The 13,891-nt window shown below is 43.2% G+C and overlaps 1 protein-coding gene across 4 annotated transcripts in view; it reads left to right on the forward strand.

The window, feature by feature from the left end:
• The first annotated feature begins 667 nt into the window (after positions 1-667).
• The window catches only part of KCNC1 (potassium voltage-gated channel subfamily C member 1), a 109,466-nt gene continuing 96,242 nt past the window's right edge, over positions 668-13,891 (forward strand). For 2 of the 4 annotated variants that reach the window (XM_009905141.2, XM_009905139.2), the window contains exon 1: positions 677-1,550. In XM_009905141.2, the coding sequence (XP_009903443.1) occupies positions 981-1,550 (570 nt within the window). In that variant the 5' untranslated portion in view covers positions 677-980. Of the gene's footprint in view, positions 1,551-13,891 lie in introns of all 4 variants that reach the window. The other 2 variants (XM_054171788.1, XM_054171787.1) reach the window with 2 other exon arrangements.

Here is a 13,891-nt window from a genome sequence, read left to right on the forward strand (position 1 = left end):
CCTCCAGGGCGACTCTCGCGCCACCAAGACAGGGAAAGGCTGGTTACTCGGGAAGGGAGCGAGGCCGGAGGGTGCTCCTCCTCCAGCCGGGGGCAACGGAGAGGGGAGCTCAGTCCCGCCATCGGTGAGGACGTATGCGACGTGGCGGACTGCGGGTGTCAGGGCGGCGGCGGCGGCAATCACGGACGGCGCCCTCGGGGCGCGCCCGGCGCTAGGACCCGGCGAGCGGCGGCGGGGCGGGGGCAGCGCGCCTGCGCGGCGCTGTCCGGCGAACGGGCGGGCTGCACCGGGCTGCACCGAGCCGCCCGGTAGCGGCGGCGGCAGCGAGAGGAGCAGCAGCAGCGCTCGGGCCGGGCGCAAGGCGGAGGCGGCGCTCGGCGCTGTCCGTTCAGCACCTGCGGGCGCCCCCGCCCCGCTCGTCTCGCTCGGCCCCGCCCGGAGGGGCGCGGGCACAGCCCCGCCGAGCCCTGCGGGGGCTGCAGCCGCCACCGCCTGCCCGCCTCCCGCAGCCCCGCGCCCGCAGCACCTGTGGCCAGCGCTGGTGCTGCGATTTTTCTCCCTTTATTTTTCTCCCCCCCCCCCTTTTTTTTTTTTTTTCTGTTCCTTTTTTTATTTTGTGCTTTTGGCCACGTCCACCCAGGGAAGGGCCCTCCCCCTCCGGCACATCCCCGCGCCCCGGCACCGCAGCGCCCGCGCTCCCGGAGCATGGCCCCCCCTGCCCCTCCGCCGCGGCTGCAGCTACCACGGCCCCCCAGTGCCTGACTTCAGACGACGCCGGTGCAGCGCCGGGAGCCAGCGGCACCGGCTTTCCCTCGGAGCGGCCCCCGAGGAGCCGAGTCGGCCGGGGCCCCTTCGCCCCCGCGGGCCTGGATCGGGGCTCGGTTTAGGCACCGACTGCCGCCGAGCAGCCGTCCCCTCACGGGCTTGCCGCCTGCCGTGCTTGCTTGGATGAGTCTGCGACATGCCTAATAAGAGACGAGATGGGCCAGGGCGACGAGAGCGACCGCATTGTGATCAACGTGGGAGGGACTAGGCACCAGACTTACCGCAGCACCCTGCGCACCCTGCCCGGCACTCGGCTGGCCTGGATCGCCGAGCCCGATGCCCACAGCCACTTCGACTATGACCCCCGTACGGATGAGTTTTTCTTTGACCGGCACCCGGGCGTCTTCGCCCATATCCTGAATTACTACCGCACTGGCAAGCTGCACTGCCCCGCGGACGTGTGCGGACCCCTGTATGAGGAGGAGCTGGCCTTCTGGGGCATCGATGAGACCGATGTGGAGCCCTGCTGTTGGATGACCTATCGGCAGCACCGTGACGCCGAAGAGGCTCTAGACAGCTTTGGTGGGGCGCCCCTGGATAGCAGTGCCGAGGACGGAGACATAGATGGCACCGGAGACTCTGGTGATGGTGAAGAGGAGCTGGAGATGACAAAACGCCTAGCACTTAGTGATTCCCCAGATGGCAGGTCTGGGGGCTTCTGGAAACGGTGGCAGCCCCGCATCTGGGCGCTCTTTGAGGATCCCTACTCCTCCAGATATGCAAGGGTAAGCTATCCAACCAGCACCCTCATCAAAACAGTCGAACCTCCCTTTGGTCTCACTTCCTCCCAACATCATCAGTGTTATCTCCACTGTCAGAGCAGAGCAGCCATCCATGTGTAGCCATACAAAAAAATCATGCACAGGGTACAGGGATGTATCGCTCTTCTGCAGGCCCAAGCATTGGGGCACCAGTGGACACCAAGGCACCAGCGTATGTACCCATATGTGGGCTGCCAGAGACCATTATTTTCTAGCAGGCTTCTAAGGGAGCACAGCTCTGGGCAGAGTCCCATTCACAAGGCAGGGAGATCTCCAGGTAATGTCCCTCCAATGCGCAGATTTTTTACAGTCAGTCATTTCTCAGTAAAGAGAGACACCTTGTCCAGCCCTCCTATGAGCTAACAGCTCTCCCTTCTTTACGAGATGGAGAAAGGATCATGGGAACAAGCAGTCCCTGAGAGACATGGGGATTTGGATAGTTTCTCAGTCTGGACTGGAAAGGGAGCCTATTCCTTTCTCTTTTCTCCTACATGCCATGTTAAATATTTATGATCATGCTTCTCTGAGAATGGGTAATTCAGTTCCTCACTTACCTCTCCACTCTATCTTTTCCCTTGTGGGAAATGCACAATATTAATCAGAGGAGAGGATTCATTCATGTAGAAGGGACACTCTGTGTGACAGGTTTCTTGCCTGGTGACTGAAGGACAACTCCTCCCCTCCCAGTGCCTGCAGTTGTTTTGGAAAGGGAATGCACACTGGTGCCGTTTACAGAGTTGCTGTGGCTAAAGATGGTCTTAAACTGTGACCCAAGTCCTCTAAGTAGGTACAGTTCATGCTATTACATAGGAGGATAATTACATTAATTAGGTCCCGATTTTTCTCCTGAAGTCAAAGTAAACATTTACTTCACGAGCAGCATCAGGATTAACCCCCAAGATTCCCCCATACTGATAAGCAGGAAAACAGGTGGAGGATAATGCCTTCACAAAGAAACTGGTTTGGATGGGGTATTCTCCTCTCTCCAGTGTACCTTTGTTACAGTGTAATTGCTGCCAGCCCTCGGTAGGGATGAGTGGTGCTTTGGTGTGGGAGGATGATCAGTGTTCCCGAGGAGGATCAAAGAAGTGAGATCAGATTAGGGCGCAAATTGGAGGGATGGAGGAAAGAAGTGGAAATGCAGGGAGCAGGGACTAAGGAACTGGTTGTGTATGAATGGGTGGTGGAACAGCAGCTGCTGGAGACTTTCCGTCTGAGCAGAGATCCCCAGCAGGGAGCCGCCAGGTCTGCAGACTGAATGAATGGGGAAAGCTGGAGCAGAGCCTGGAGTTCTATCTTGGTGCTTTTCTAAAGATTCTTGTTTGCATACCCTTTGGAGATTTCCTTCCTGAACAAAGAAGTTAATATTTTAAATGAATTCCTTTAAACAGCATGAAGGATAAAGGAATAATAAAATATTTAGCACAAGATGAAAGGAGGATGCTGTTGAACTGCAGCTTTCATATCCCTGATTTCTGCCAAGGGAACATGGAAGCGTAGAGGGAAGGCTGGAGGGTATCCTTCAAAAGGCTTAGCTAGCTCCTTTTAATTAAGCTCAACGTTAGCAGGCACTGAGTGGAATTGCAGATCTTTCTTGTGCCCAGGAATGTCCTGGTAAAACACATTTTAAGTCAAAGCAGTGTGCTAGTCCAAGACTTTTGTGGAATGGTCCAAAGGCTAAATGGATAATGATGTCCTAATGAATGGGATAAAACAGAGACTAAACCACTCTTTTGCTTGGAAGCATTATGATATGTTAGGTTGAAGAGCAAAAATCTATCAGTAATATTAAGAGTCTTTGTGGTGTACAAGCTGTAATTCTAGGAGGATATAAGTTCCATTTTGTAGTTCTCTGCCAGTATTTTATTTAGAAATACACATTTTACAAAATGGTTTGGGTTTGCTGGTTATTTTTTTGCAGTGGCTGTTACATCATTTATTCAAAATTACATGTGTATACCTGATAGCTGTACCAGCCTCTGATTTACCTCTAACTTGTTATTTGCTTAAAGGACTGTTACAACTAGGGAAATATGAATTCTGGGCGAAGTTGAAGTGCATGCTGAGTATTTCATGAGTCAAATACAATTCTTTAACTTGTATCTATGGAGATGTAGGCCGTATGCATTAATATTTTGCATGAAGGAATATGGCTTTCATCATCAACACATGCACATGCTGTCCATTAAGAAGACATTATAAGACACTTACCATTTTATAATAAAAGCCATATGTTATGGTTATGAATGTAAAAAGAGATGGGAGTTTGATTTATGCTCTTGCAACCTAACACAGACATTGCAAAAAGACCTTAAATTCACAATAGCTAATTTACAGTGAAATAGTGGAGAGCGTCATTAACAAGTGATGGTATATTAAAGCAATTGTTAGTGAAGTACTGGCAACAAATTTACTGTTACCTCACTTGCAATTGTGTACACTGCTTTCAGATCCCAACTGCCTTTCAGTTGTGCAAAAAATTAAATTCACATTGCCATTCTGTCAATATCTCACAAAAATTTGTCATTCTCATTGGATCTGAGACTTGTACCAATGGTGGTTGTTAAATACATGTTTGGTGTTTACATATGGCACCAAAATAACATCTTAATATAAGCATCATTTTACATAACCATTAGACTTGTGCACTTGGAAAAGGGAAAGGAAAACAGTATATGACTATTAAGCTTAAATGAAAGCCTGCATACCTGAATAAAGCATGATTTCTCGGGGCTCTATCTGTACACTAATTCAGTGAATGTTTATGAACTGTTTACAGAGAGCTCAGCATTTACTCAAATCTAGCCATTCTTGGAGAATTTTGATGGACATTGGTTACAAATATATTTGACTGTTCTGCTTCACCAGCACCTAATGCATACTAAATTACATCATTTCTCGTTGTAGATGCCTGGGGAGACTGAAAGAGCACTCATGTATGTCAGGCAAATCAGCTAACTCTGCAAGTTTTGTCTGCTTCTAAACTTACTTTGATAAAGCCTAAGCTCCCAGTAACTTTGTCTTTAGGTGCAACAGAGGCAACAGTTTCTTGCTGAAAGACTCGTGGCTGAGTTAGTTAAATTCTAGTTTTCTAAACAGTAATCTCTTAAATAAGGTGAAATACCTTTAAAAATGTAATTGCCTTCTAAATTCGTAGTAAGAAAGGGTAGCTTGGTTCAGTTCCAATAATGGATTTGGGTAACAGAGGTGAAGTCTGGTACCTGGAGGTCTTAACAGAGTAAGTGATGGAGAAGGTCAGATTGGCAGAGATACTGGGTGCATATGCAGACAGACAGGCACCCCAGTGGATTTTCAAAAGCATCTGATCAGGCAGCTAAAGATGACTGTGTGTCAATGGATACTGTGAACCTCAATTGGTAAAACATTTCTTTGAAGCTTATTAGATCAGTCTTTTTTGTAGGGTCAGGCAACTTTGTAAATTATTTTTCATAAGTAGAGGCAAAGGTGGAAACACGCTCAGAGGCACACAGAAAGCTACACAGATAGACTAAGGCAGCACATCAGAGTTCTGCTGTAATAGGTGTCCTGCCTTCTGCATTCATACTATGGGCCCCTCAGTACACAAATGTCTGAAAAATATTTTCTTAGCAGCCTCTCTCCTTTATGTCTGATCATGCTGTTCTTAAACTAGCAAAGCTCCCACTGACTTCCTGGGGAGCTTGGCCTGCAAATATCCAAGATCTTTGCCCCCTTCTTTCCCATCCTTCCCAGCAGGATAAGGTTGTGTTTGTGTCTGTTCACAGCTGGTAGGTCAGTCAGTGCTTGGGAACAAGGAGCTCTCTGCTGAGATTCTGCGCTAGTATTCACATTCAAATTGGACAGTTAAGATTCATTAATGAACCCTCAGGAAGGCTTTTGTAGTCCTTCCAAATAAACAGTTTTACTGTTTTAAAATAAAAGCTGGTTGGGGTCCTATGGAAAGTCCTCAACAGCTTGACTTGCCATCCTGGCATATGCTATATAGCTCTGCTCTGGAAGAGGAAAGGCTTATGGCAGAAGTCTGACTCACCTGTCCCTCATGTTCTCCCTTCATGTCCTGCAGAAGGATCTGCTTTCCTCAGTGGGTGATTTTTGAAGGACGAGTTTCTGACACTGAGAAGGAGATAGGAAAAAGGAGAGTGGAGATGAGGAAAAGGTATTCCCCAGGAGTTTCTTCCAGTGTTCTTTGGTACATGCCAGAGCATTTCAACCTTGCTGTGTTCATTTAAACTGATTTTTTTCTATTTAAGCTACATTCTTACGGGATTTTTGTTCCTGAATAACCATACTGTCTTGAGGCTTAGAGGCTGGGGTGAATTCTGCTCATCATTTACCCTGGCTCAGTACAGCTAAAATCAGGAATTTGGGGAAGCATCAGGGATTGGGAATAGATATTCATCCCCCTTCACTAGGGGAGCTCATTCTGCAGCCATCTGATGCAGGACACACTGGAGTGACACATGGTGAGTGGTGAGGGAGAAAAAGGAGGAGATCTGCCCCACATGCCTGCCCCTAACCACCACCACCCTCTCCCCAGGGACAGATATCAGCAAAGGGGGCCTGATGGAGCTGCTCTCCCATCTTGGGCCTTTCTACAAGGTCTCCCCTGCAGAGCCATAGCTAATCCTGCACTGAAGCTGCCTGCAGTAATTCTCACCACATACTTTGACAATTAACGACACAGCCTAATTTTAACTGCACGCTGCATTACAGCTCTGGAAAAATTAGAATCTTTCCACATTAAATGAAGTTTCCCCTGCACTTGTAGTATAATGGAATTACAGACAGACATGTATTAACTACCATTCTGTCATTCATTATTAATATAGTTCCTAAATTCCCATTTTATTCCTATTTTCTCTCACTGAGGCACATACTACTGCAAATCCTTATATAACCCATTAGTAAGCATGGTGTAGTCTTCTCTGCATCCTGTCCCAAGAAGCCTTTGCAATGCCAGCTACAAGGTGTTCGTCTCTCACACCCCATCCCATGTTCAGTCCCTATTGCATTAGCCAAGGTGGGAGCAAGCATACTCAGAAATAACTCCTGGGAATTGTCCCTATGACTTCAGAAGTAATGAATTCTAAAACCACCACTAAAAAAAAAGAAAGAAAAAAGGTCACAGCAGCTCTGCAGAATTCTGGCGTCATTGCTCTGAGTTGTTCAGAAACACATAGGAAGATATGATGTCTGCCCAGAACATCTTACAATCTCTTTGAAGTCACAACTTCATGGGGAGATGACAGGGATGATTTTATCCACCTGACAAATCCCTGGCTGGCTAGTACAGACTTGGCAGTTTTAATTTAAGGAAGGGTTTTTTTAATCCATTTGCCTATTTCCAATTTTATTTCTATTATTCTAAACCCTTAAAAAAGAACAGCATCTGTTGTCATTTTAAGTTTTGTTTTAATCTTACTTAATTTTTATGTTTCTAGGTTACAAAATTTACTTGATTTAGCCAAGGCTGTGATTGTATGGTTCATACCATCATATGCATACACACACACACACACACACACACATATATATATATATATATATATATATATATATATATATGCCTTCCTATCACTGCCACCTCCTACGATGCTGAGTGGGATTTCCATATGAGGAAGGACTTCAAAATTAAACCATCCCAAAATACTCCTGAAAATGTAACTGTGGTGTCACCAAAATCGATGTGACTTTAATGACTGGTTTCAGTATGATATTTAGTCCCTTCTCTCTTTAATCCATCCCTGTGTGCCTTCAGTTATTTTCTTTGCCCTTCTCCTGACATTTTCTATTTTGATTTTGGTTAGGAGAAAAAGGCAACATAATACTGGTATTGTTTGTTGGTATATCATGAGACAAAGGATTAAAACATCTGTGGATCAATTATAATATTTCTATTTTAGAGCTGCTCACAAAAATGTGATATATTAGACTATACCTAGGGAAACTATTATTTCCATCATGTTTTTGCTTCTCCTGTGCAGTCTAGTGTTTCATGGTATTTATCTCTTTATTTGTAAAAATACATGACTAATCTGTGTTTCTGATAGTACTTTAGTAAAGTCTATTCATGTTGCATTGCTTTTAAAGGAAGGAGAGATGTGAGCATATCAGTAGCAGAGGGCCTTACTGCTATTGAAATTCAATGCCAAAATTACCACCAACTTCAGGGATACAAATGAATTTTCCTGCAGTGTGGTTCAGGCTAACAAATTAATTGCAGTGTACTGCTTTTTTAAATGGATGCATTGCATATTTCCATTCCAAGGCACTGAAGTGCAATAGTTCTTGGCAGTTTATTAGGAAGATACATATTCAGGTATATATTTTCATAATCCTTTAAAGCTATGAGCATCCTCAGCACATTGCATCAAAACATAGAGCTCTGATACTGGCAAAGCTCTTAATGATCTCACTGGCATCTTTTTACTGCAATAACTATAGAATACATCCCCATCCAAAACACATGACTTCAATTAATGGTCAACCAAATCACGTCCAAGCTCTGTATTTCAGAATAAAAAGGGCAAGCAGAGGTATTCAGATTGAGGAACTGGGCCCTAACTGATAATCAAGGGTCTGATGCATTCTTATGCAAATACAGATGTCAAAACTGAGATTCCATTTTGTATAGGCTTGATTTTATGACATTTCAGTGTATTCATGGGGGTAAGACTAATAGAACAGCCATTTTGAGCTCTTTGCAATTGTATTACAATTAGCTTCTCAGTTACTATATGCTGGATTTGATCTGAGGAGAGAACAGCATTAGAAGGCTGACTTGGCTTTCTCTGCTGAGTATTGCATTACATAAATATGTGATTCACTCCAAATGGTACACAGGAGTGTTAGGATCAGATGAAACCAGCGAAATCTATGAAAAACCGCCCCCTCCCCCTGGAATATAAACCAAATGCTGTCATTTCTCGAAAAATTTTTACATCTCTCTCCTGTGCTCACTAAGGACTCAGATTTTGCTGTCTTCCCTCCTACTCCTGTAGTGATAGCTTACTCCAGGAATATCCCCGCTTCCTTCAGGCTGAGAACAAGGTGCCACCCAGCATGGGTAAAGGTGAAAGGACCAGGCCCTAACTGATGCTCATTTCTTTCGGATATGATTTATAAGATATAGTGGGGGCTCTAATAAATCATGCTATAAAAATTATGAATAAATCTCAGTCCAAGGCTTTTTGCAGTGATTGCTTATGATGTAAGACCCTTTAATGACAGCAAGTTAAAATTGCACTGTAATGGCCCTCTGTAAATGCAATAAATCTTGGGTTTCGGTGAGTGTGGACAGGCAGCAATGTATGTGCTGCACATGAGCTACCACCACAGGCACACGCTGCTGGCACATGCTTATGTAACTCTGTTGATCCTTCAGGAGCAGCAATAGATCTTAGCACTGCTAGACTACTTGGAGAAAATGTTTGCTCAAGACCATTGTGGTGGTGTGACTGCATGGAACGGCTTAAAATATCCTACTGACTTTTTATATGAGAAACTGGTAAAGAATGCCCCTTTTAAGAATGAATGAAATAGACTATTTGGTTTTAAATAACAAAGGCAAAACCTATTCCTACCGGGTTGTATAATTTCCCAGAGGCAAATACAAGTTAAGCCAGGCATTTTGGTCTGCGCCAGCAAATCAGACCCATCCATTCCTGAATTTCCTGGACCATCATCTCAACATTCACAAAAAACTTTAAAAGGTGCACAGAAACACGCTAACAAGATAACAGCTCTTTGTTTCAAATGCAGAAGAATCCTTGTTCTTATTCACCTTTGTCCTCCAAAAAAACACATTTAAAACATTATCTGCATTTCCCTATTCAGCTACAGAAAGATATGGTCACTTCACGTTGCTTATTTGACATGCATCATCAATTCAGCTGCAGATTTCACATTGAAAATTAATTCCAATAACCCTTTTCTGTTTTTCAGTTTGGATTCTTACAGTCATGATTATACCACATCAGTTGACAGGTGGAGGCCAATTTTGTGATTTATCCAGTTATTAATGAAATTATAACTTTTAATCAGAATTATTCTGATTTTTTAATAGATTTCCAAAAAGTTAATAGAGAGAAACCCCTAACGATGCTGAGCAGCTACAACCTTCAGTAGGAAGGAGGTCATGTCTTAGAGCAGAAAAGAACATGGGCAAGGGCAAAAGAGATCATCAGCAAAATCCTATCTCACCTTGCAGGGCCACTGTTACCACTACCACTGATTTTAGTGGAATCCAGCCAGAGACCCATGCAGACCTATTTCAGGCAAAAGTTTTCAGGGTGAGAACAACTGTGCAGTTGCCACAACACACAATGCCAAAGGGTTTGCCTTCACAGCAGCCTCTGATCTCTACTCTAAAAACAAGACAACGTGATGTCAGCCACATTGCGCTATTCCCATTTCTTTTTTTAGCATGGATCTCCCCATTGCTTCTAGTGTGGAGTTCTGCAAGAAATCTAGTGACAGTACGTCTTAGCACTTCTTGGGAATGTGTCCCGCATAATGCAGAACTCATTTTAACTCAGGCTTTTTCAGTAAAGCACTTCTAAGGAGAAACCAAGAACAGCCTAACTGTGCTAAGATAGCTCAGTCAGTACCAGACTGAGTCAATTGCTGGCAGGTGGCCTTTGGGTTTCTTTTTTTGGGGCCGTAGCAGATCAGCTTAGGTCTGAATTTTGCTTAAGCAATAGTGAAATTTAGTGCTCAGCTGATACGAGTTCAATGTTTATCTTACCAAGAAGTCCCAAAGGTGCTAGTGATTTTTTAAAAAGACCTAATGTAAATTTCAAAACTGTATAGATTACTTGAAATGTTAGTTATGTCTAAGCAGCAGGAAATCAATAGTGCAAAAGTGCATTCACTGCTCTAAAGAAAACACCTTTTGGAGAACCTGCTCTGCTAAGAAAAGAAGCCGAGTTTACCTTGTGTCAGTGACTTGAATGAAAGGCAAATGAAAAATTTGAGGTTCAATAGCAATTCTATAGCATCTTCAACTCCAAACCACAAATTCATCTTCATGTTTTTACTACCAACAGCTACAGCAATCCCTAAAATTGTACATTCGCTATCCTCAAAGGATATCTTGGCTAGGACAGCAGGGTAAGCCTTTGTTCTTACTAAGTGATCTTTAACATTCATTCAGAACATTCCACACTTCCCTAGAAATATACACAGGCCTACACAGTGTGAATTGACTGCAGAGCAAACAAAAAAACCCCCAAAACAACCAACCAACCAACCAAAAAACAGGCAAACAAACCAAACCCCACCAATCTAACCCCTCCCTCAAACCAGAGACTTGGACTGATGATTCCAAGCAACTGAATCAATGTAGCTCATCAAGCCAGCATTTGTTAGCCGATATGACAAGTCATGTGTGCCCCCTGCTAACTTGCCTATGTTAGTTCTGAAGAGCCCTTTCAGGAGTTCCAGCTAGTCCCTCCAGCATGCCAGCAGGACAAAGTCCAGACACATTCATATAGCCCAGCAATGATGGTTTGCTGTGGCACGAGTACTCAAATATGTTACATTAGCTCTTTGAGCTGTGTCATTTGTGTATGCTTCAGGCTTTCTAATTTTCTATGAATTTTATTGTGTGTGGAATCATACAAGACATTTAGTCTTAGCATGTCCTTCTCAAAAGAGGAAAACAACTTTTCTCAGGTTTGCATTTGTTTGTCTCTCCTTTACTGCTGTATGTTTATTGCAATAACCAGCACAATAGAGTTACAATCTGCGTTGACACCTCTAAATGTTATTACCATAAACCCAGCAACACAACAGTAAGCATCTCTGGGAGGAATTTTACACTATGCTCAAATCAACCTGGACTGCAGCAGAAGATCACCCAAAGCTATGATTCTCCAAAGGTGCAGTATGCCTGTGAGGTGTGACACCCAGTGCAGACCGCAGGGCTGGGCACCCACCATCTCTCCATCGCTCCTGCATCATGGAAATCTAGCAGTCAGTTCCTACATCTTCACTTCTGAGGTCAGACTCATGAAAGAGTGTAATTGTACGAGTTCAAACTTAACAACAAAACACTATCCTTGCAGATGCTGTTTTCTTAAATGTGTATTCATTTTTCCCTGTGCTTACTGTGTTGCTTCTGCATGTGCCCACTACTGCCTTAGTATTGTTGGCCACTGCTTTATACCAAGCCCTTCTTAATGCCCATCATTTTTCTTCACTAATAGACACACTTCTTCAAAAGTACTGGCTGAATACACACTCAAATAAAAACAAGAGGTATTAGTAGTGTGAAACAGTTCCCCAGATGCAACAATCTAGCTGTCACTGTTTGGTTTTTTTGCTTAGAATGTGAAATTTCAGGTTTAATATCTTCCTCCAACTGCAGGATTTCAAATTTTCATCCATCTGTGCTCAAGAGACTTCCCAGCTTCAGACAGCTGCATAATCCAGGCAGTTAGTGAAGTTGATCCCATTTGCACGGCATGACTAATTCACAAACCAATATATTGGGTATGTGGCAAAGCAGCATTTCCCAATAATGTGGAACTAAGAAGCTGTTCCTGTGTGGCAATTCCAGGCTACTGAACTCAGCAAGATTAATAGCAGGAAACAGATAGATGTAGTGAGGTTGTTGGAGACAGTGTACCTTCAGCGTGTGACAATACTTGCAATTTCCAATCACTCAGCTCAAAGCCAGCTCCTGATAGGAAATAACCACATTGTCAATGTGAAGTTGACTCCAGGATGAGCTATGTGCAATGATTTAGAGCAGCCCCTCTGGAGAAGGGACATACAAAGTGCACAAAGAAGAGAGGATACACAGAAGTAGAGGATTTGCAGAAGTAGCAAGAACTTCTTTACCCCGGAGTCTGAGCAGTTCTGGCACTCTCAAAAGTGAGTTCCCAAGGCAGTGTGAGGACACATCACATAATTTGTTTAGAACAGACCTACATCTCCCAGGGCTATCAATCTGTCACCTTTCAGTCATGCCAGGTAAACACAAGCATTCACAAAATCTTTGAAGGCTGCCTTTTCATCAATACTTTAACCTAATCATTCTTTTCATTTAAATGGAAATTGATTACTTTTTTATTACTTTTGAATAAAAGTGCATTATCACCATTAAAGGAAAGTGATCTGAATTAAACTCTTGCCAAGATAAATGTAACTGGGAAAAGCACCAGAACAAGCTTTTGCAAGATAGGGGCCTTTTACAGCACGTATGCTTTAGTGCTGGTACTAACAACCAACACAGAAGTGATCAGTAAACATTCTAGCTACGGCATTCACCGCCTTCACGATACACGTAATACTAGTTCAAAATCTTACTGGAAACTGTGAAGGGTGTATTGGTAAATATCCCTTTCTGCTGTAATTTACCTAATATAGGAGTCTTGCCAGGGGCTCTAATGAAGCAGAGGCAATTTTGTAGTTTTGCCATCTGTTACCAAATCTACTTCTGCTCTAACAGAAACACAATTGTATTAGAATTTAGAAGTGACAAACATGGAAAAAAAAAATCTATATTTTCTTTCATTGTTTAAACAGCTTTGCTGTGAGGACCAAAGAACAAAACACCTGGACAATAAATAAAACATTAAAAAAAAAAAAATCTAATTAAACCCCAAAATATAGCAGAAGAATGTCATGGTGAAAGGGTTGTTGTACATAACCACAACACGACAGAGCGGTATAAATAAGAAGTCGTGTTATATTCCGCAACCTTCAGATTTAGATTTCAATTCATGGTAATTTATCCTATTTTTATACCCTGTAGGAGGGAAAAAAAATTAAAATCTGCTTTAAAATATGACTCTCATTGAAAACTTGAAAAATTCTACATCTATGCTAATATTTAAGACCCTAGGACCAAACTGTAGAGTCCTTAGAAATTGAATCCTCCTGTCCCTCTTTCCATCCTCAGTAAAGACCCGCAAGGTAAAAACTCCAAGGAGCACTACAGTTTAGCTTCACTTATGTGCAGTGGACTAAAAATGAATAGTTAATATTTATATGAATCATTGTCAGTGTCAAGTAAGATGAAGCTTATAAAAATAGAAACAAATCAGGGAATGAGTTTTAAGACTCAGTGGGTAAATGCCTCTTTATGTACGGTGTTATTTATAGATATTTTTCTAATCTGTTCTGTCATCTTGTCTCTTAAATTATTAGAAAGGAAGAAAGGAGGAACTACAGCAAATGTAGAGGAAAGAGAAAACAGGAAACTGTGGCAGGAATATAAGCAAAAGCCTGGAAGTTCAGAGCTGTGTTCTGAGGCTTCTTGTTCTCTGTATGTTCTACAGCAAAACCTTTCCAGCCTC

The sequence above is a fragment of the Dryobates pubescens genome, chromosome 22 (genome assembly GCF_014839835.1).
Source record: "Dryobates pubescens isolate bDryPub1 chromosome 22, bDryPub1.pri, whole genome shotgun sequence".
NCBI lineage: Eukaryota > Metazoa > Chordata > Aves > Piciformes > Picidae > Dryobates > Dryobates pubescens.